Source organism: Hesperophylax consimilis, chromosome 6, assembly GCF_061612785.1.
Source record: "Hesperophylax consimilis isolate HC1 chromosome 6, BYU_Hcon_1.0, whole genome shotgun sequence".
NCBI lineage: Eukaryota > Metazoa > Arthropoda > Insecta > Trichoptera > Limnephilidae > Hesperophylax > Hesperophylax consimilis.
In genome coordinates, this window is record NC_142841.1 from 17,653,535 (window position 1) to 17,676,423 (window position 22,889).

Consider the following 22,889-nt stretch of genomic DNA (forward strand, 5'->3'; position numbering starts at 1 on the left):
TTCAAGCAACGTTCCATTTTTGAAAGAGTTTTTTTTTTCAGAAAAATTAAAATTTCCAAAATTTGTGTTTTTATAAAAAATTGACGACTAATTTTACGATCATAAATTTTAAGGATTTTTACCGATTATCCCGGAAGAATTAAAAAAAAAAAATTAAAACTTCCTGACATTGATAATTTTCAAACTTCTTGTAATATCAAAAAGATAAACGTTTTTCCCCATTCACCGATTTCCCGAGCTTAAGGTTTTTAGAAGAATTTAAAATTCGCCTCCAAGGAAATTTCCATACTTCCCATAGTATAAAAAAGGTGTCTTGACTTATTTTCCAACCAATTTCAACAGAAGATTTACAAAAAAAAAGTTTTCCAAGATCATAAATTGCCTAAATTTACAAACATTAATAACAAAATCAAAAAGATAAACCAAACAAATATTCAAAATGTCAAATATACATAAATAAATGTTGAAATGAAAAAATCTAACTTATGAACCCAACTTCATGTAGGACGATATTCCTGTCACGGTTTTTTTCCTCCCGGTTACTCTGCTGCCAATTGATCCCCCGATATTATATTTCCAAGGAACCGGCTATCTTCGGAATCTGTTCCATCCGGATTTTATAAAATTCTAAAATTTGAGCTGTGCATATGAGCAAAGAATGAATAAATGGTATTCTTGAAATTTTAGAGCTCTCAAACCGATTTGGTTGAAAATTTACAGTCAAAATGCACAATTTCGGTAATCAATAGGCATAAACTTGATGCTGTAAGAGAATCCGCAGAACATTTTAGCACTACAAACCTTATTTTCTGCGCAGGGTCTTGCAGCACTTGGTTTATGACAGTTGCTTACCGACTCGTGAGATAACGGGCTTAGTAGAAATAGTTTTCATTCGTCCAGTAAATTTAAAATGAACGAAGTTATACAACATACGTATACAATGTATTCACAAATATTTTTATTTGAATAGAAAAATAAATAGGTTCCTATATGACAAGTACATTTTTGCACACGCCGCGCCGCCTGCAGTTTTTGTCAACTAGTCCATATATTAATACTCAGTTTCTTTGTTTTTTTTCGGGGGCATTTAGGCGAAAAGCGACCGCTCTCCCCCTCAAGTCGATACGACTCGAGGTTCGTTTTGGCGTGCGCGGCGTTTCGGAAAAAAGTTGTCTTTCATTTGTTTCGCGTGAGGCAAAAAGTGACCGAGACGCCTCTCTGTCGGTATAAAACCCGAGGTTCAATTCGGCCTGGGAAAAATTCGACTAAATTAAGGTAAAATCCGGTACAAAGGCGAGTAATCCTGATTTTGTATGGAAATAATTCCCCGACCAACTCGACCGAATTCGTTCGGGGCTAGATGTCGACAAAAATTTGAGGAACCTCTGGCGGCGGAAACTGGAAGCGCTCAAGGCGCGCCATGCGAAAGCGCCACAGTACGCTCTTCGGCCGCCGGGATGGCCTCACTGGCAAAAAGTTGATTTGTCGCCGTTTAATTGGCAGAGCTTCCCGGCGACAAATCAATGTTTCCCCACGAGTGTTGCCACACGCACGGTTTCGAAACGGCCAAATTTCGGTGCATTTTCTCAATATTTCGTTTTCATCGATCGCCATCGATCTGTCAACTCCATCGAACGCCATCTCGCCATCATCGAACTTTTTCTCCTTCACCGTTTATATTTTTATTCAATTTCGAACGCACCCCGAACGCACCCTGAACGCGAATGATTAAAAAAAAACTTTCTTGCGCCTCTTTTGCTCTAAAATGTTTCGTTTTTCGCATTACTCTCACGTAAATTAAAAAGACGATTGATTTTGATCGAGCGTCGGGTCTGATTTAATCAGGTATCGTTGTTTTTTTTTTTTTAAATTTCACAAAAAGTTTTACGAAATTTCCCCATTTATCGGGAAAGAGGTTTAATTTAAGTGGAAATGTTTTTCTTTGCATAATGGTATCATTGGAAAAAAATTAGTCACGTGGTCACTCAAAACCACGTGGTTCGCTTTGTTCATCAAAATCTACATGGTCATCCTGATGATTAAATTTCGTCGAAAACGCGTAGTCTACGATTAAAATTTTCGAAAAAATTCGTCGTCCGAAGGTTTAGGAACGTTAATCGGCCGTCCTACATATGGCGCTCGGTTTAAAATGTCTCATAATAACCGGCTAAAGTTTGACATTAGCTATTTTAACAAACAAATGCCATTTTAAAACAGTCGGGCTTTTGGCCAGTCAGAAATCAGCCAATCATAGACTAGCACCGTAATGATGTTTTATAAAATAGTGACGTTAATTCAAAGAAACGATAAAAATCTGTGTAGGTACTGACTTTGGCAGTTTATCTTTTTAAAATCGATAATGCTTTTGAACGAAATAAAATTAAGTTTGGTAAAAATAATTTGGCACGGGTACCGTCGCCCCGTAGTGAAAAACTACATCAATAGCGTCACGCAAATTTACAATTTATACCAGGAGCGCAGCAGTTGGGTAAGGTTAGCCTGGGAGCCATTCATATTTAAAGTTTTTATCTCTTTATTTTTTAACGAGTAGGTACCTAATTGCGTTATGAAAATATTTTTTCGGTAATTTTTAAAAAAAATTAAAAGTTTGTAATGACATTTTTATCTTGCATAATCATTATTCTTATAAAGCCATTTCTGCGAAAAATTACCTCGAGGACGCTGTAATCTACCAGGAGCACAGAAGTTTGGGAAAGTTATTTACTATTGAAAACGGATTATTTAATTGTTTTTTTTTTAATATAATTTTTTCCAATAAAAGTTTTTACATTTTGCGTGTTTATAGGGCAATGTTTTTTTCCAAAATAAAACTCGCTGGGACTTTTGAAGTCTCGACCTACCCAACCCGAACGGCTCGGTGAAAAAATGATTGCTCCTTGGCACCATTTTTTCTCCAAATATACATTTCTTTTTTAAAATTTTGTAGTAACACACTCCTGGCTTTATTCACATTCAAACATTACACCACGCACCAAATATTTACCCATTAGTTTCGGGCAAAAAGCAAAAGTGTCGAAACACACTCTTTGCTTCATCCACATTCAACACCAAAATACATGTAATTTTTTATTTTTTACATCCACTTACTCGAATAATTTTTACCCATTAGTTGCCTGCAACGGGCAAAAAGCTAGTATATATTATTATTCAAAAGCACCCTTGATAAGACGTTTGAATTGAATCGTAGTTATTATAATATATTTTTATGAATGATTAATTAAAATTATGTAAAATACGAAATATTAATAATTTATTGTTATAACAATATGAAGTCATTACTATAGTAATGACTTCATACGAGTCACTCAATCAAAGAAAAAATAGGTGCCTTTTGCACTGCATAAATATTACGACGTCATGTTATATAAACAAAGCATCCGATTGATATTGAATTATTATGACATTTATGAATAACTTATTAAGAATTTGTCAAAATAAATTAATATCTATCAAATTTTGTACTAACATATATTAATATAGCCAAAACGTTTTTTGGGATCTTCATGGTATATTATCATAGTAGATAGATAACATATCCTCAGATTGCTGATTTATTAATAACACCTGTTAATTTATGGTTAGGGCAAAAATCGATTTCTCTCCGTATGTGGTCGTTTTGTCCGCCCAGTTTTCGTTTGTGCAAAATACCTAAATTAATAATTGACCTATTAAATATTTGTTATATATATTCGTTATTACTTTATATTTTGATGTAAATAAAAATCTTAACTATAAACCAGAATTCTTTTTCTAAAGTATGAAGAATTATGTGACTTTGTAATTAATTCATGAAATTTATGGTGATATTTGTTCTTGTTGCAATTCTAGTTAATACAACCATTTTCAGCTAGAAATTTCATTACCATCATGAGCTTCTGAGCTATGAAGTTTTGATGTAGCTAAAAAATAAGATAAGCATATTGTTTTGTAACTTATATTTTAAAGTGTGTACGAACAACGATTTCGAACGTTTTAACCAATAAAAATTCTTAAAGTTAGAGTTAATAAAATCCACCCTTACAACAGGCCTTACCACTCACTTTTTATTAAAATTCTTCACTCGTGAATGATTAATTCCTCTTTAAACACCACCTGTTGCAGTACGTGTATCTTTATAATGGGGATGTGGAACTTGTGAATAAGTTATGTTTCGGAATACGATAAATTCATTATTGATTTGCGCAAGACGAGTACCAAGAAGCAAACGTTCATAGCAAAGGTGACTTAAGGGCGACGTTCCTAGAATCTTGGGCTATGAACCCTAATGAAGTTTAACTATTAATCTCCATACCCTTTGACAGCGGGAGGTCCAACTTCAAGAAGCTTTTAGCGAGTAAGTCAGTTCGTAGTTCGTAGGACGATATAACTCCTTGGTAAAATTGTGATGTGTTGGTCTGAAATATCAATAAAAGCAATATTTTCACCATGAAGCAGAAACCATTTCGTCGTTAATGGAAACAAATCGGTTTATTTTTACGAATAAATGCTTTATTTCTCTACGTAGATATCGATTTGCCGGCAAAAGTCTGTGAACTATAGACAAAAGGAAAGGGGTCGCTATTTACTATCGTATTTCATCAATTAAAAGAAATTTCGAGTGTAAGACGCGCCCCCTTATTTAAAGGTATGAATAATTTCACTCAACAAAAATACTTTACAAAGATTAAAGTCTGTTACAAATAAGATTTGTAACAGACTTTACTTTCATCGCATCTGTGGTCTTGGTGTGTGGGACCTTTAAGTACATACACATTGTCATTTTGCAATTGGTCAAATTGACAGCCCTGGAATTTTGACTTGGAGAGTTGCCAAACACGAGGGAGCTAGAATATGTGGTTCATTTCAATCATTCGCCACTTTTGTGAGCATCAGCTTTTGCACATGGAGCATTGACTATTGGATTGATTGAATCGGATGACATCTGCCGATCCTGATTGGTTAAGTAGGACCCTTTTGGAGACCAGCAGCGCGAGGCTATTTTGCAATGGACTACAGCATTATTTTTTGGATAAAATATAAACTGGGACAGTTGCTGTGAAGAACCAGAATCTACTACTTCGCATCAAGAACGAACTGGAATCACAACTTGATTTTACCCATGCAAGCCCTTTGTCAGACAGATTTAATAGAAGGATGCTAATTAATTTCTTTTTTATTTTGTCTTTTTTGTTGTAATACATTTTAGTATTCCTAAATATATTTTTTATTTCTAGATAAAAAACCCATCCTTACATTTATTTGTTGTCACTTATCCCACGGTGACAAGTGATTAAAAATAATAATAACAAAAGTAATATGCATATTAAATTGTGTAATTTTGTCTGTAATATCACCCGTGGAACCCGAATGTTCTTCAGATTTTGTCGGTAATATCACCCGCGGAACCCGAATGTTCTTCAGAATTTGTCGGTAATATCACCCGCGGAACCCGAATGTTCTTCAGATTTTGTCTGTAATATTACCCGCTGAACCCGAATGTTCTTCAAAGTCTGTAATATTACCCGCGGAACCCGAATAATTTTCAAAGTCTGTAATATTACCCGCGGAACCCGAATGATCTTCAAAGTCTGTAATATTACCCGCGGAACCCGAATGATCTTCAAAGTCTGTAATATTACCCGCGGAACCCGAATGTTTAGATTCAGTTTCTGCTTTTTTTAAATAAATATTTTTGTATTTTTATTTATGAATCTTTATTTAGATTTATGAAAATCAATGGATACTATGTAAGGGTAGATATTGTAATTGTGGTAGGTATTTGAATATTAACTGAGTGTTTATAACTGGATTACTCTCACGTAAGTGAGATCGTCTCTAAAAACCAGTATCAATAAATGAAGAAATTACAACTTATGTAATTGATCGAGTATTCTCAATTTTTTTTTCTTCAATGCAGCTGACATCAATTTATTTCTTTATAAATTTTAAGAAGACACGAAACACTAGAAGAATTTTATTTTTATTTTTTACAGTACGTGTTACATCCTATTTTAATCAAAATATACAAAAATTATGAAAACAAATATATGAGCACAAGTATCTACTACCCTGGTAAAAGATCACCATTCAGAATCGAAACGTTGCTTGAAAAGTGACCAGGGGGCCTACTCTGTATCTTTTGGGTTAACAAGCCAGTAAGTTCGTTGTTTAACCTTTCCTTGCCGGTGCTGTTAACTGGGTGAACATCGAATATCTCTCTCTAATAAATAGAGTATTTCTCAGAAAACACAGAGCTCACAATTTCGGTATTCCTCCGCAATACATTTATGTATTGCATTAAGTAATTACAATATCTAAATATTTACCGAGTGTATAGCACAAGAGGACGAGGAATTTTTAAACGCCGTAAGGGAAAGGTTAATACGCGTTTGTGACGTGGCTAAACCGGCGGCAGGAAAGTACTGAATAGCTTGATATTTCGCATTTAATTCTTTGCCTCGCAATATTTCTCGAAACGGCGATGCGAGTGTGAAATTCGCAGTTACAAAAAAAACTGCGAAGCTGAAGTAAGAACAAAAAAAGTTTAATCATTTGTGTAATACGGAAGTTAAATCGGTATAGCTACCTTAGTATAGTAAATAAACACATAGAAAATACTAGATTCGCCCATGTCATACCAAGAATTAAGTACAAAAATATTTGACTTGACTCGTGACGTAACTCGAGGTTGGGGTTTTAGGAAAGTAATCCTTCTAGGCGTCAGTGACGTCATTAGATTAATAATAACGACGTAGGTCACAAGCGTGGTCAATTTACTTCCAATGTTTACTCAAGGAAAGTCAATCTAGCGGTGCCTTCATCAAAGTAAATACGTATTCAAAATATTTAATGTTATTTTCTTGCTCACGTTTGTTATAATCGTAGGTATATAAAATAGGGCTTACGAGCTCATTCGCTCGTAAAGTGAGTGCTTTGAGGTGGGAAATTACTTACTCTATCACTTTACAGGACGATACATATTTTATAATAAATTTTATAAATTTCAGTATTCTTGGTAAAATAAAAGTTCGTATGTTGTTCTCTTTGGGTAGAAACCATTACAAAGTAACTGAAGCAAGGTATTGGAGAATCATTCAATATTTAAAATAGAGTATTTCGAGTTATAAAGATAGAGAGAAAGAAATAACCAAGTAATTAACTAACCATCACGCCGTTTCCCCGCAAGGGTGGGCAGAGAAGACGGATCACCAAACAACTCGGTCTTAGCACACACTCCTTGCCTCATTTACATTCGTAAATCGTCACATACATACTCTTCTGTTATTCTGCCATTCAGTCTACTTTTATCCTTCCTCCGCCTGTTCCAGGACTTATTGCCATATATCGGGGTATGTATCGGCACTCCATTGTGAACGGTTTCCTCCTCCAGTTCCAGGCCTTAGTGCCATATATAAGGGTAGGTATCAGCACTCTATTGTGAACTGGTTCCTCCGCCATTTCCAGGCTTCGCTTCTTTGGACCATTTTTCTATCTTGACTCTATTTTGGTTCACTCGATCGTTCCACGTCTACTTCGAACGTCATCCTCTCTACATGCCAAAACCATCTAAGCGTCCCTTTCTTAAACTTGCTCATTACGCTTACATCATCCTTGCATTCTTTACAAATCTCCACATTTCTCACAAGATAATATCCGGTTTTACCACACCTACGTCTTAGGTATCTCATTTCTACAGCATTCAGTCTACTTTCATCCTTCTTCTGCCAATTCCTCGCCTCATTGCTATGCATCAGGGGTAGGTACCAGCAGTTTATTATGAATTGCTAGCTTTGCTTCTTTGGACATTTTTTTGTTAGCGCCAACCATCTTTACTCCTCTATTAACGAAGTTACCTGCCATTAACCCTCTTTCAATAGATATATATCAGTCTTTCCATTTTCCGTAAACATGCTTCCCAAATGCACAAACCTATTCACCTGCTCCAAGTATTCACCGTTCACAACGATAGTGCACACTGTGTTCGTACTCTCTCTTTCAAACACCATGACTTTAAACTAACTAAAAAACAAAATTTTTGAATGTCAGCATTACGAAAATCCCTAAGGTGAGGTGGCTATGATCTGGACTGATAATCAAAAAATTAGTGGGAAAATATATTTTGAATGGTTCAGTGCCCAGATTGATGGACCGTTAAAAAATTTACAACACAGTTGTATAAACCTGAAATAATAAATAACTTGAGGAAATACATTATCACGAAATCATATATATTGTTTCAGATTTTTTTTAAATTAATAATGAAGTCTATATTTTTAACAAATTACTTGGGATGAATTATTTAAATGATCATTCGTCTTTAAACTGAGTTTTGGCTCGTTTCACTTTTGTCAAACGCTTGCAACATTGTTTGCTATTCGTTCGAATTAATTGATTTACTAATTTGAGGATGGTTAGAAGAATTACATGCAAAATTATCAATAGAAATTCCACGTTCTCGTATCTGCGTGAATTACTTGATTTATAATTCTCAGCAAGCCGATAACTTTCAGACAAACTTCGTAGGTACAGAAATTCATCTGTAAAACAGCCCGGGTAGGTATATGAACCAGCAAATTCTATCTTTCGGTGAGCTATGACATCATGAATTTCTAGCTCACTACATAATTTCCACCATGAATTTAGAGATATAATTTTGTCTGTAAAAATATTAGACAAAATGAGCGATAAGAAAAACAATGTTGACTCTCGTTTAAATTCTTATTAATAATATTTTTTGTTACACTTCACAAGAGCTTGCTGGCTTTATAGTTACAGTTATATATGTCTATACAGGTTATCGTAATCATTGACGGTTTTCTCTAAAGTGCGTTTGTGCATTGAACCTCCATTAAAAATATGAGATTATGAGATAAACTTGCAATAGCACATTATCAACAGCACGCCATTAAAATGTTGCCTTTAAAAGCGACGCGATTGAAACATGCGGTCAAAGAGCAACCCGAGATTCCCATGCTGTGCGTTGTAGAATCATCACAAAATACTTCATACAAAAAACAACGCAACCCCCTAACGGTGAAATCTTATAACCTAGGCCAAAACAAGATGATCTTTGTGCGCCGCGATAGAGAACGTTTGATGCCACGTGACCTCTGGATTTTGATGTAACGAGATTGGCCGAGCTAACACCGCCCGCGCCGGCAGGTGAACTTTGCACTACATAGGTGCAAGTTAAATGTTATTTCTCTTTAGAAGTTCATAATAAATGTTTGTAAATTTTTATTATCTTGTTAGTTCATTTCTTTAATGTCATTTGTAAATCCACTAGTAACAGCGATTTTGTCTTAAATCGCTAGTTATGCAACATTGTGTTGCGCTTTCTCTAGTGTGGTTTCGGCTTTCGACTAGACAGCTGTTGCATTTATTGATTTTTCGCAGTTATTCTTGTTATTTATATATAATACTGTACAACGGCGAAATATAATGTTGAATACATAAAAAAGAATGCGAGTTCAAAGAGAAAATGAGGGTAATCCGTAAAATTAGATGAAATAGGTATATAAATATAATATCTTCTCTTGATATTCTGTACTCCCAGTAAAAAAGACCGCGAACCACTGATTGTAATTATTAGGGTTAGGTTGTAGGAAGATATCAGTTAATGCGGGTCTCGAAGAAGTCCTTTAAAGCGATTTCCATTAGTCAACCATGTTAATAAAGCTGGGTTTTTGACCAGAGCTAAATTCATTTGTAATTCGATGTAACTACTAGTTACCTGTAAAGGATTAGCATCTAGTCACTTTGGAAATTCTGCTACCCCAATAGAAAACGTTCAGCTTTTAGGCATCCAGATTGAAACCTCGAAATTTAACTTTTGTTGAAATGAGAAATAATAAGAAATAATACGAGAAATAATGAGGATTGAAATAGAACATTCATACATATTTCTATTTTATTTTTTTATTATAACGACTATTTAAACATTGTGCATACAAAACATAATATTAAATATATGTATAGTAAGTTGTATTATGTTTGTCGACGACCAATCAAAAATACTAATTTCGGTTGAGAGTCTGCAACTCAGGTTAAATGAACTTTACTAAGAACTCAGATTTTCTTTGAATTTAAGTATGATTCTCATTATTGGAACTGATTGCTTGAAACAATTGTACAACTGACAAACTCGGTAGGTAGATAATAGTATAATTTTTTTTAGAAAATTATTTTATTTGTCTTTTTAAAAATTGGAATCATATTATACCGTGATTTCGCGTGTCTGCCCTTTAATTCTTATGTTGTAATGAAATTTTCTTAAAATGCTTAAAATTTATTAAAAACGTCGGTTCCGTTATTAAAATATTTGGTTGTGAAATGTCATAGTCAGCATCGTTGCATTCCAAGCAGTTGATCGGTATACAATTCGCAACGGGGAATTAAAAAAAACTATTATTGAACAAATTGTTGATTTATTTTTTATTAAAATTTTTATTCTTAATTAAAATAAATTTATAACTTATCTGAATATGGTTGTCGAAACCGTATAAATAACTCATGGAAAATGCTTACATTACTTAATTCATCTAGAATAGGTTCTAGAATTGGTGATCTAGAATAGACCAATATTAAAAGCTCTTTAAAACTTGATGGTAACTTTCAAACAGAATTTCACTTTATTTGTATATATCGGTATTCGTATCATTTATAAATTAGTATCTTTACAAGTGACAAACAAATTCAAAATTAAAATACAAGTCCAAATTGATCAAAAATGAATTTAAATATACCAAACTATTACACTCCTTGTTCGTGTTGGAGTCTACGGAAATTTTAAAGTTGTTATGGATAGTAAATGTGATTTTTGAATAAATAGGTACTAACATCTGGCTTTCAGGACAGATAAATGTTTTCCGAAAATCAAAACGAATGAAAACCTTGTTTGTCGAGTTTATCATGGAATGGTTAAACAAGATATTTTCCCAAAAAAACTGTAGAAAATGGTATTAAAATCCAGATAACCGTTTTATACCCGAACAAGTTACCCGAACAGAATAAGACGAAATAGAACATATTATTATGCGTCGGTTCCTGAAATTGGGGGAATGGAGGAATAACTTGTTTCTACAACGATGTCTTATTTCTAAAAGTCTACGGTTTCAACCAGGAAAGATGACATTAAAACTGAGGAGCGGATTGAATTTTTTTAATCTGAATCTTGAAAATATATCTATCTTTAGCACTAATAGTAAGTTTTCAAGGAAAAAATAATTTTAAAAATAAAAAACTGAAGGCTAAACCACAAAACTTTAAGCAAATTCTAGAAAGAATACTGAGGGTTTTTCATGGTTCACAAAATTATAAATAACATTCATATCCTCCCCCAAAGACCTTTCTCCCTTTGATATCATTTCATCGACATACGCAATGATCTTTTAGGAAACCTCTTTCGCAATGTAGTAGTTTTCCGTAGAGCTTGCTTATTTTTATAGCTGGTATGTGTGATTATTTTACTACGAACCTTCGAAAAAATAAATGAAAACTGGCCAAAGAAACCGAAATAATCCTCTATCAGTAAAGGATGCAATTTACGAGTTTTATCAGGCTGAGTTTTAAAAATATAGGTGTTCTGGGAAGAACCACTGTCGGGATTCTCAGGAAAAAAAGGTTAGTGCTTCCCCTAACCTTTTTTTATAAGCAGTGGGAAAACGGTCAAGTGGGGCAGAAGGATGGGGGTTATGTGAGAACCTTCACCTTTCTCAGGTAATAGATATCTTTTCGGTTTCATTAGTTTATAATGATTAGGTATTTATTTATTTATTTTATTTATTTTATTTATTTTATTTATTTTATTTATTTTATTTATTTTATTTATTTTATTTATTTTATTTATTTATTTATTTATTTATTTATTTATTTATTTATTAGATACAAATAATTACATACATATTAAGGAAGCTTTGGCTGTCCAACTAGGAAATTTTCCCGTTTTAGGACAGCCAAATTGCCTGGTTTAGTTAACATTTGTACACGCTGCTGTTAAGAATTATGTTTCCATACTTTACATTAATAGTTACGCTAGTAATATAGTCTATATACATATATATTTATCAAAGTAATCAAAATAAAAACTTTTTCAGACATATTTGTACACCCGCATATTAGTTTTTTTTAATGAAAACACCTGATAAATTTTATCAAGGTACATCTAATAATATGCAGTTAAGGAACACTGTAACAGGGTACATGATAACATATTGGATTAATTCAATTTATAGTTACAATATAAGAAAAATATTAGGTGGGTTTCTTAATTTGATCGCTGTTACTGTGCTGTGTATTAATTTACATAATCAAGGTAAAATAAAAATCGTTTTGCCATTCAAAAGCATTTTCAAGCTTTTGATCGGCCATATTCTGTCAGTTTATTTAAAAGTTTTTTATTGTTATTTTGTAAACCAAGTAATGAATTTTCCTGAAATCTACGAAACGATCAGTAAAACTGATTTTAATGTTGGTATTAATAATAGCTTCATCTTAACTTTTCGATTAAGTTCCTTAGCGAAACGGTAGTGGTTGATTATAATGAGTTTGCTTTAGGTCCAGAAGTTTGCTGTGTTTTAGAAATAGAACTTAAATATTTTTTGTGTTTGTTAGTTTGAAGTATTTTTATTCCGTAAAAAGATATTGTTACCACATAATCTCTTAGCAATTATTCATTTAAATCTCCCGTGGAAATTAAAAATTTTAAGTGAGTACTATTATTCTATTTGTTTACTAAAATCATTATAATAAAAATACCTAAATCCGTTCACCACACAACTATGCTAGTAGAAATGCTTGATATGTATCTTACACAATGAATTGAATATAAGTAGGTAACACAATATATTAAAACACATTACGTAATAGATTATGTAGCAGGAATCCATATCCATTCCCACGTATAGAAGGTGAAGGCTAGTGAGGGTATTATTGTGTAATTCTCCATACAAAATAGCAAAACAAGCAACGATTGCCATATCTAGAGACCGAGAAAATTTCAGTTTCCGGTTACGCGAATTTGACATTTTCACGATAATAACGCGAAATTTCAAATTTTTAGCTAAATAAAGCGAATTTGTGAATTTTTCATGTGAACTTTTTGGTATCATAAAATGAGAAAACGAAAGTTCTGATCATTTCGTATTCGTACACGGTTTTGACGAAAGTGGATAGTAATACAATAGAACACAGCTAATTTTATGTTGAAAACAGTCAAAGTTTTTCAGTTTTGAAAAAAACTCATTTTTCAAAACTGAACAAAACACGGTTTTATAATTTCAAAAAAGGTGTTTCAAAGCTGCCTAATTTCAATAAACTTAACATTATAATTTCAAAAAACGGTGTTTCAACGCTGCCTAATTTCAATAAACTTAACATTATAATTTCAAAAAACGGTGTTTCAACGCTGCCTAATTTCAATAATCTTAACATTAAAATTTAAAAAAAATTGTGTTTCAACGCTGCCTAATTTAAAAAAACTTAACATAACATCAGTTTTGTTGAAAAATTCCATTGCTTAAATAAAATTAAACAAATCATAAAACAAAAAATTGCAAAAAAATAATAAAAATAAAGAGAAATTAAATTATATATTTTCAGAAAAATAACGCAGTATTTTCAGAAAAATAACGCTAAATTTTCAGGTCTCTTCCCGTATCTGGATACAGATTCGAGTAATAATGTCAATATTCATCAAGTTAAGTGTAAAATGTGTTGTTTCTCATATACGTATGCACTAAAATGATCGGCACTGATCTATTAGAACATTGATTACTAAGGAGAATTTGTGATATTTTAACAAAGTGTTATTATTCGCGCCCTTGAGATGATATTTTACAAAAATGGCGCTATGCAAAACACCAAAAATTGTTATTATTAAAAACATAATTATTTTTGAAGTTATTTTTACTTAGAATACGGTTGACGAAATACGATGCTAAGAAAAATAATTACTAATTAATCATTCGGAATATCATTTCAAATACGAATGAAGAACAAAATTTTCGTTATCTAAAAATCTTGTCAACAGTAAAATTATATTTTCTTACACAGCCGTTTTTTGTATAAAATCGGTGAAATACTGGAGGGCAAAAATATGGAAAAAATAGCACGCACAAATACCACATTCAATGTGAATGCAGTTCTAGGTGTATCGATATCAGCGTGCAATTTAATTATAGTAGTGCACTCGTTCGATAGCACGCACAACTAACGCATTTAAAGAGAATGCAGTCCTAAGTGTATCAATACCAACATGTAATTTAATTATACTCGTGCACTCGGTCGACAGCACGTACAACTAACGCATTCAATGTGAATGCAGCCCTTATATGCAGAAATTTATTTAGAGTCGTGTACTTAGTCGATAAAGCGGGCTTTGTGTTTAGTGCATGCCAAAAAATAGCGGGCACTTACCCCAAGAAGGCTTAGTTGGGTAAATGTCAAACAACAAAAAAAACTCGCACCTAACTATAAAGTACTTTTATCCGATTTCAACAAGCGATCCTGAATTGAAATATTGCTTCAAATAGTTAGCAGTATGTAGAAATGCTTTCCCGAAATTCCAGGAAATAACGAATTGCTTCCAAAAACTGGTATATTGACGGAGACCTATTCTCTATTGAGAGAGAGAAATGAGCTATACTGTTTTTAAAAAAATAGGCCAAATAAAATCAGCTTCCCACGTTCCGCCTTCCAAAACAATTCTAAGTGTTGGGGGTGGTTTAGTTCTACAAATTTAGAAATTTTGTTTCGGAAAAAAATATTATAAGTTTTCATCGGAGAACTTTTCAACTGAACCTTTCTTTTGTTATTCATAAGTTTTTTTTACCAATGTGGGAATATAAGTAGACCAGACATTGTATCATCATTTGGATCTAAAAATAGCCACAGTAAGACGTCACTTCCCATCTGGAAGGAAGGTAAGACAAATATTTATTTATCTCTTTCCAGGCAAGGCGGAAAATGTCTTTAACATAACCTCGAAAACACTACAGAATGAGGCTGACGTCATACTTTAAGGCTTTATTCAATATACATAGGAGAAAAGTAAGTAAACTAAATTTAGACTTATGTGTTTTGCATTGTTATCCAATGCTATTAACTAATACCTAACAACAGGTTTCCAACAAAATATTCTAACATTATTATGATGACCATTTACTTAAACCATTTGCAAGCTTCGTAAGCTTCTAACATTATTATGATGAAGTAAGATGTTACTTAAACCGTTTTATTTATATTTTTATTTATATATACGCCTAAAAAGGCTTTTACATAAAAGTGATACATGATGCAGTGTACATAGGAGAATATCTGTATTATACAGGAGATACTGACAGTAAATAGATGTAATCCATCGTAAAGTAGGTACAAAATACACAATTGTAAAATTGTGATTACACGTGTAATGAAAAAATATGAAGTAATATTAGTAAAACGTAAGAGTAACATAAAGTAAAAAAAGAAATTACAACACTACATATAAGATAAAACATTAAAACTAATTTACCAACGTTACTATAATTTGTAGGATTCGACAAAGTGTTGGTATAGATTATACTTAATTCTATAAATGGAGTCAATAAATAAATCAATTTTTTTTTTTTTTTTTTTTTGGAATTATTTTTTATTTTTAATAATAAGTTTACATGGTACATAATTCATTTTACATCTTGGGTTTTTTTTACTACTCTTCCATTGAAAGCATTTGCTTGTGTATGGAAGGGGAGTGTACATAAATGTTACATAATATCACCCCAATACTTGTTGCGCACATCATGCATCCTATTGGTCAGTGAGTGTGTCTGATAGTTGGTCGTGTATGTATTGCAGAAGAATGTTATATTTTGTCTTGGATTCCTGGTCGGCTCATGGAATTTAATAGTGGCAACGATGGCAGGGCTATCAATTAAGTTGTTAATTTGCGAGCTTCGTAAGCTTCTGACATTATTACGATGAAGTAAGATGTTACTTAAACCATGTGCGATATTTTATCATCACTTGGGGTGACCTCGGCCATAGGTCACTCTAAGTGCCTCGTTACGTTTGGTGATTTAGCAGAGATGCCCGGGTTCATCGGGTGAGGTGTGTTCATGATGCGCCTACCCACCAGCTGCGTGGCGTGCCAGATCGAGAGAGGCTGGAGGGGGGGGGGTTAATAATCATATGTCCATCACTTCTGGACGCACTGATCCCTAAGTACCTACCCAACCTTGATAACATTTTCCTTTCCAGAACTTCCTCTCCTTCATTTCCATAAAAAAACCTCCACACAGCATCCCAAAAGATGACTTGGCCCTGAGGAAAAATATTTTTTTCAGAGCCTCATATGTGAGGTTAATGCAAAAATAATTGATAAAGTCGCATTATCCTATTTCGATTTGGAGATTGTCAAAATCTGTTCTTTGTGGGTTTCAATAAGCATTTATTTTTTTATTTTTCACCCTTAAATTATTGTTATCGGGACTTTTCTCCTTTGCGGTTGCTTGAATAGTCACATGTGAATGGGGTGGAACATGTTAATAATTTTAAATGGATTACTATTTAAAACAGAAGAACACGCTACTGCATAAAATTCTTTTTTCAAACTTAATCCACTATCAATAATTAATTCAAGTGCGCACTGCTGGCTAGTGAAAGGAAAATAGTTTTAAAAAATTTCAGAAGTTTCAATGTTTTAAATTGGAAATCCATCAAGTATAGTGTCGTATAGCATGTAGGAACAAACTCGCGAAAATTGCTTGTGAATAAATGGATTAATCCGTCGGTAATCCATCTTTCATCTTTTAAGTACTGCCTATCCCGATAAACCAAGAACTTTTTAAAGTAAGTAGATAAAAAATTCTTGGTAAAAGACTTTCCGCGAATTAGATGAAGACAGAGGTTTCCGTATTTATCACGAAATTAAATAAAATACACGGGATAAATAATAATTTACCGCGGGCTGCCTTGAGCGAAGAGACGCGCAGGGGCGATGAAGTTGCGAGAGAAGAAAGCTTGTTTCAAACTCTTTGTATATTTGAAATGTTTACAAACTTTTGTCTCATGCAATTAGAGCTTTTAACTATCCTCTAACGAGATAATTAATACAACATCATTCAGCAAAGCTCAACAACAAGGAATAGCAATTCTATGTACAGTAAATACCCGACTAAATGATAATGTTTGTTTTGAAACCTTTTTCGAAAGCTATTGCCAATCTCATTCTTTTTCCATTTTTCTATAATGTTAATTCTCATCGGCTTACGATATTATCTAATTATAGTATGATTAACAAGCACCTACGTAACCAAGTAGTTAGTTTTTATCGAGACATTCAAATTAATAGATCAGCCAATCAGGGAAATCTTCCTTTCTGTGATTTTTAAATTAGGCAAAAATCTGCTTAGGAATTACTACTCCTTTTTACAATGGCGCGAAAATTACTGGCTGCGTAAAATAATAATAAAAAGCCTTGTATTCTGAACTTCTGTTAGGTATATTAATATTAGAAATGTTTTGTTTGTTGTAATATATAAATAATATTGCGTAAAAACTTAATTAAAAATCCTTATATTGCGTAAAAAATTAAATACAAATATATATTAATAATTTTTTTCTTTTAAATATATAAATAATATTGCTTAAAACTTAATTAATAATCCTTATTAATAATATTGTGTAAAAAATTAAATATAAATAATTAAAAGGGAAGAGAAAAAAAAATATTAAAACATTAAATAAAAATATATATTAATATATATTTTTTTAATATATAAATAATATTTCTTAAAAACTTAATTAAAAATATTTAATAATAATATTACGTAAAAAATTAAATACAAAATATTATAAAATATATTTTTAATATATAAATAATATTGCTTAAAAACTTAATTAAAAATCCTTATTAATAATATTGCGTAAAAACTACAAATTCCGAATCGGGTAGACAAAACCTGAAAATAAATGCATACATTTTAGCTATTGTAATATATTATATCATGTATCTATACTATCATATATTTCAATCAATACTAATCTAACCTAGTCTAACCTAGTACTTGTATCTCTAACTTTTTATATCCATCTAGAGTTTCTGTTAATTGTATATTTTTTGATGTCACTGTTTATAATTTATTGTATATGGTATATTTTATACCGTTGATATTAAAATAATTAAAAAGTTCGGACTCGGTTCCAAAATTTTATATTTTGTTACACTACTTGGATAGACACTTTTACAAATGTTGTATATTTTACCCACATCACTCATTTGTAGCGCCGCACGGTGTCTTCATCCCACAGAACTGATGGGCCATCGTGAATTTTGTCGATATATTGAAATTAACACTTTTTTATGATTAAAAAAAACTTTCTGAGGATTATCTTGATGTGACTTGAATGTTAGTTTATTTTTTGTAACCAGCGTGTTCATAGTCGTGGGTCAAACTTGACTAAATTTGAAGTAATTTAAATGTTGATAGTTTTTTGGATGATTCCGAAGGCTAGTATCGTTTATTTTATGTACATTTAATACATCTTTTGTATTTTATGATAAATATTTTTCTTTAACTTTCTTTGCATTTTTTTTATTTATTTTTGTATTTCATACTTTTTACGGTTTTGAAAATAGAGAGTTTATTTTTTTAAATATATTTTTTAAACTAAAATATAGTTTGTCCACCTGGATCCTCCGGCAAACCAATATATAGAAAATAAGTAATAACTATTGTAGTAAGAGCTGTGGTTATTTTCGGGAAGTTAGTTTTTATTAATTTTATTGATTTTTTTTCTCTTAGAGCTACAATAAACCCAAACATTTAAACCAAAACAAATAAAATGTTAGAAATCCTATAAAATAAATAATAAACCTACGATCACTAAACTAGCGCAATTACCGTTTCAATTGTTTTTTCAGAACCTTAATCATAATTTCAGGAACTCCAATTTTGTTTTTCTTAATTCTACATTTATCTTAAAAGACTATAAAACTTTTCACGTAAAAATATCAAATAGTTTTCTCATAAACAGACTATGTCCGCAAAAATACCTTATCGCAACGCCATGCGTCATTACGCCAGGTGGTTCGTTCAAAAATGAAATACAGATCCTGCGTAGAAAAGTCCCTCAATGTACTGTACTACAAACCTTTGCCTTACATTAGTGAACTTAACCTTTCTGTGCAGGGTCTGGTTATTTCAATATGCGCTCTTCGGCGGTCAACGTACGACTGATGTCGTAGTTTATTCAAAGCATTCTCGAACCCTCCTCGTCAAAAATATGGTTACGTGGTTTGCCTCCAAGTCTATTAATTTGGATGTCTATGATTACGCTTTCTTGGGTTTTTGATGTTTGACAGTCGTGCAATCAAATTACTCTATAATAATAATATAAATATTTATTTAAGGAAGTTTGCACATTACAACTACAAATGCATATTATGGTGTATATTGTACATTGATTTGTAATTTTTTTAAGATTATCAAATTAACAGAAAAATACAAACAATGTGATGAAGGTAAAAAGAAAATAAAAGTACAGTTAGTTGAGGTTTCTCAAATATCGCCTCACTAGGCTAGCCTATGTTGAGGCAGAATTTTTCATGTTAGTTCCTAATACCTTTAAACATACTGGTATTCTACTTGTATTAAGATGTATTCGCTCAATAATGTGGTAACTATAACTGCGAATTCGGGTGAATGCACCGGTAAAGGCCCTATTTTAATTTTGATCCAAGTTTTTACATTATTTTCGAAATTTTTTTGTGAATCACATTGTTTTATGTTGTCTGGAAGAATGTTGCAGAGTCTTGTAGCAAAGTATTTAAAGTTTCGTTGACCAAACGTAGTATGCGTTATCGGTATTTGTAGTAAGTTTTTGTTGTTGCTTCGAGTACATCGTGTATTTGAAGTTTTTTTGTAGTAATTATGTATATTTGAGTATAGATGAGTTAGGATAGTTTTTGCATATAGCTCCCGAACATCAAACACATTCATAATATTAAAAATTAGATTTGAGTCTGTAATTATAGGTGGCCTAAGAATTATTTTTACAATTGTTTTCTGAGCCTTTATTATTGGGTCTAGTGCAGATAAAGTGCCGCCTCCCAATGCTATGATACCATATTCAATAATAGATTTGCAGACTGCAAAATAAATCATTTTCAGGTGTTGTAAGTCGAGAAAATATGAATCTGCATCTACCTAACACATCGTTGGGTGAACATAAGAATCTCTTAGAGGTTCAGGAGTAAGCGTAGCATAACTATCCGTAGATTATCTTTTGTACGTATAGTACAGTAAATATCTGTATATTTATCAAATATATACACATTTTAATACCTATAGTTAATAGATTTCTTCTCCACTACTTGTTACCATTCCACTTCTTTGCTACTGTGATCTTTTTTTAATTTAATAAAAAATAAAATTGAAGACAAGGTCACAAACTCAACATTTAAAAGACAATGTAAAGATTAAAAAAATAAATAAATAAAATTACAAAGACAATTTAAAATTAGATAGCATCATATTACATGTATGTAACTTATGATAAGATTATGTAAAAGTAATGAATTAATATACATTCTTATTATTTGATGTTTAGTGATGCCACAGTTGATTTGATTTATTATCTGGTTTTTCTTTTTTCCGCAGGTTCTGCTGGGGTTCAAGCTTTTGGAGGTCATGCTCCTTTCCCGGTAAAGTATTTGGTTTTTTGATAAACATTTAAAACAAAAATTGTAGATAGTAAAATATTACTTAGTAATAATGGAAACATTTAAGCGTTTGAATCACGTACTATTTTTTGCTCATACGCAATTGTTGCAAATAATATGATCCATGTGGTTTCTCTATCAGTGTGAATCATTTGATTAGCGTTAGTTAGATCTTCACATTTAATAATGCTAGTAAACTCCACAAGATTTTATTTATAAAACTTGGATTTCTTAATAAAATCAAATATTATGCTTACTTCTGACAAACAGAAACATTATATTTTTTAATAAAACATAATATATCAGCTGTAAAAATAACGCGAATTACTATCAACGAACGCCGCTTACTAATATTGTGTTATTGCTTATTGCTTATATCGCAAATTCTTGAGAAGGAAAGGTCGAATACTAATTTAAGGGATAAGGATGCCTAACACAAATAATAGCCTGAACATTTTCCGAATTGCAGAACTATTGAGATAATAGAAAAGCAAACAAAGTGATAAATAAAATCGATGGCGAGAATTTTTTATCTTTAGTTTTTTTGGGTATCTGATGTAAGAGGAGTTATACGTAATAATATAGAATGTTGGTATGAGCTTTAATGGTATTTTTCGTAATAGAAGTAAACACATAATGGGACATCAACCTAACCCTTGATGTATGGCGACGTAAATCAACAAAGTTTTTATTATAGAATGATTGATAACCACTTATAAAAAAATGGTATCTGAAGCGCTCCGCGTACGTCATCAATATTGTTTGTACATTAATAAAGTATGGCATCATGTAGATAATCTTTCATAAAACATATTCAGTGGATGATTTTTTTTTTCATTTTTGAAAATATTGCATTAAAACTAATGCAATATTTTCAAAAGTTCTTTGCACATATTTGTGGATTCTGGAACTAAATCAGCAGAATGCGAAAACTAAATTTGAGTAAGTGCAGGGTTTTTTAACAACTTTTTCTTTTTAACTTATTTTGAAGATTATACCCGTCAATGTAATATATCATTGAAGAAAAATATAATAGTTTTTTAATATTAATTGAATTCGTTCATATAAAATTTCACGCATATAAACTAATATTTACATGGTTACATTTTTTTACTAATAAAATTATATTTTTGTTGTAAACGTAACATTTTTTAATACAGTCATTCTTCAGACTTTCAGGCAATTCTTTACATACATCTTTAATCCTTTATACATTAAGCAATTCTTTGATTCTGTTTTTCTCGTATGCGGTAATCTAATTCTATTAACATTTCTGGTATCATAATTATCAATATTTTTACTAAATTAAATTTCATTCTTAAAATATTTAGGAATTTGGTTATTCATAATTTTATGTATAAAAATCAACACATCATAAGCAGTCTCTTTTTTATAGATGTCCAAACACTAATAAAGCTAAACGGAAAATGAAACAGAATAAGACACAGAAAAATAAAAAAAGGATAACGGCCACAACCAGGAATCGAATCCAGGATCTCTTGTCTTACCGGTACAGGCGTCTAAACCAACTTAACCATTGGGACCTATTTATTAAAGGTCCGTTTTATCGAGCTCATATTTCAAATAATCTTGCAACTAATTTTTCCATTATTTTTGGAATCTATCTTTTTAAATGGAAACGAATTTTCTAATAAATTTGGTTTGTAACCGAGATATTCACTAGTTGTGACGGTTATCTTTTAATTTTAATCAGTCTTGTACTGTTTCATGTTTCGTTTATATTTATTAGTATTTGGATATCTATAAAAAAAGAGACTTCTATATAATGTGTTAATTTTTATACATAAAATTATGAATAACCAAATGCCTTAAAAATTTAAGAATGAAATTGTATATATCTTTATCTTTTACTCCTTTTTTCTTCTAATTTAATTAAAATCAAATTTAATAATATAATTTTTAAGTTCTGGAAGTTTTTTTTTTTGGTTTTTGCTGTCGAAACAGCTGTAACAATAACAAAAACCAAAAAATACTTGTAGAACTTAATAATATATTATAAAATTTTGTGTTAATTAAATTAAAAACATAAATAAATGGAGTTCTACGAATTAAACACAAAAAAATAAATATCTTTTTATTCAATGATTTATTTATTTAATTCAATTTTTTTAATAACAGATTTTTTAATAATTGTACCGCTTATACAATGTATTTGCAGTAACAAAAA

At 31.5% G+C, this 22,889-nt stretch overlaps 1 protein-coding gene across 2 annotated transcripts in view; it reads left to right on the forward strand.

The window, feature by feature from the left end:
- Positions 1 to 22,889, forward strand: part of LOC149423002 (uncharacterized) — a 189,491-nt gene that overhangs the window by 133,991 nt on the left and 32,611 nt on the right. For both annotated transcript variants that reach the window (XM_089632418.1, XM_089632419.1), the window contains exon 3: positions 20,640 to 20,683. In XM_089632418.1, coding sequence (XP_089488544.1) covers positions 20,640 to 20,683 — 44 coding nt within the window. The remainder of the gene's footprint in view (positions 1 to 20,639; positions 20,684 to 22,889) is intronic.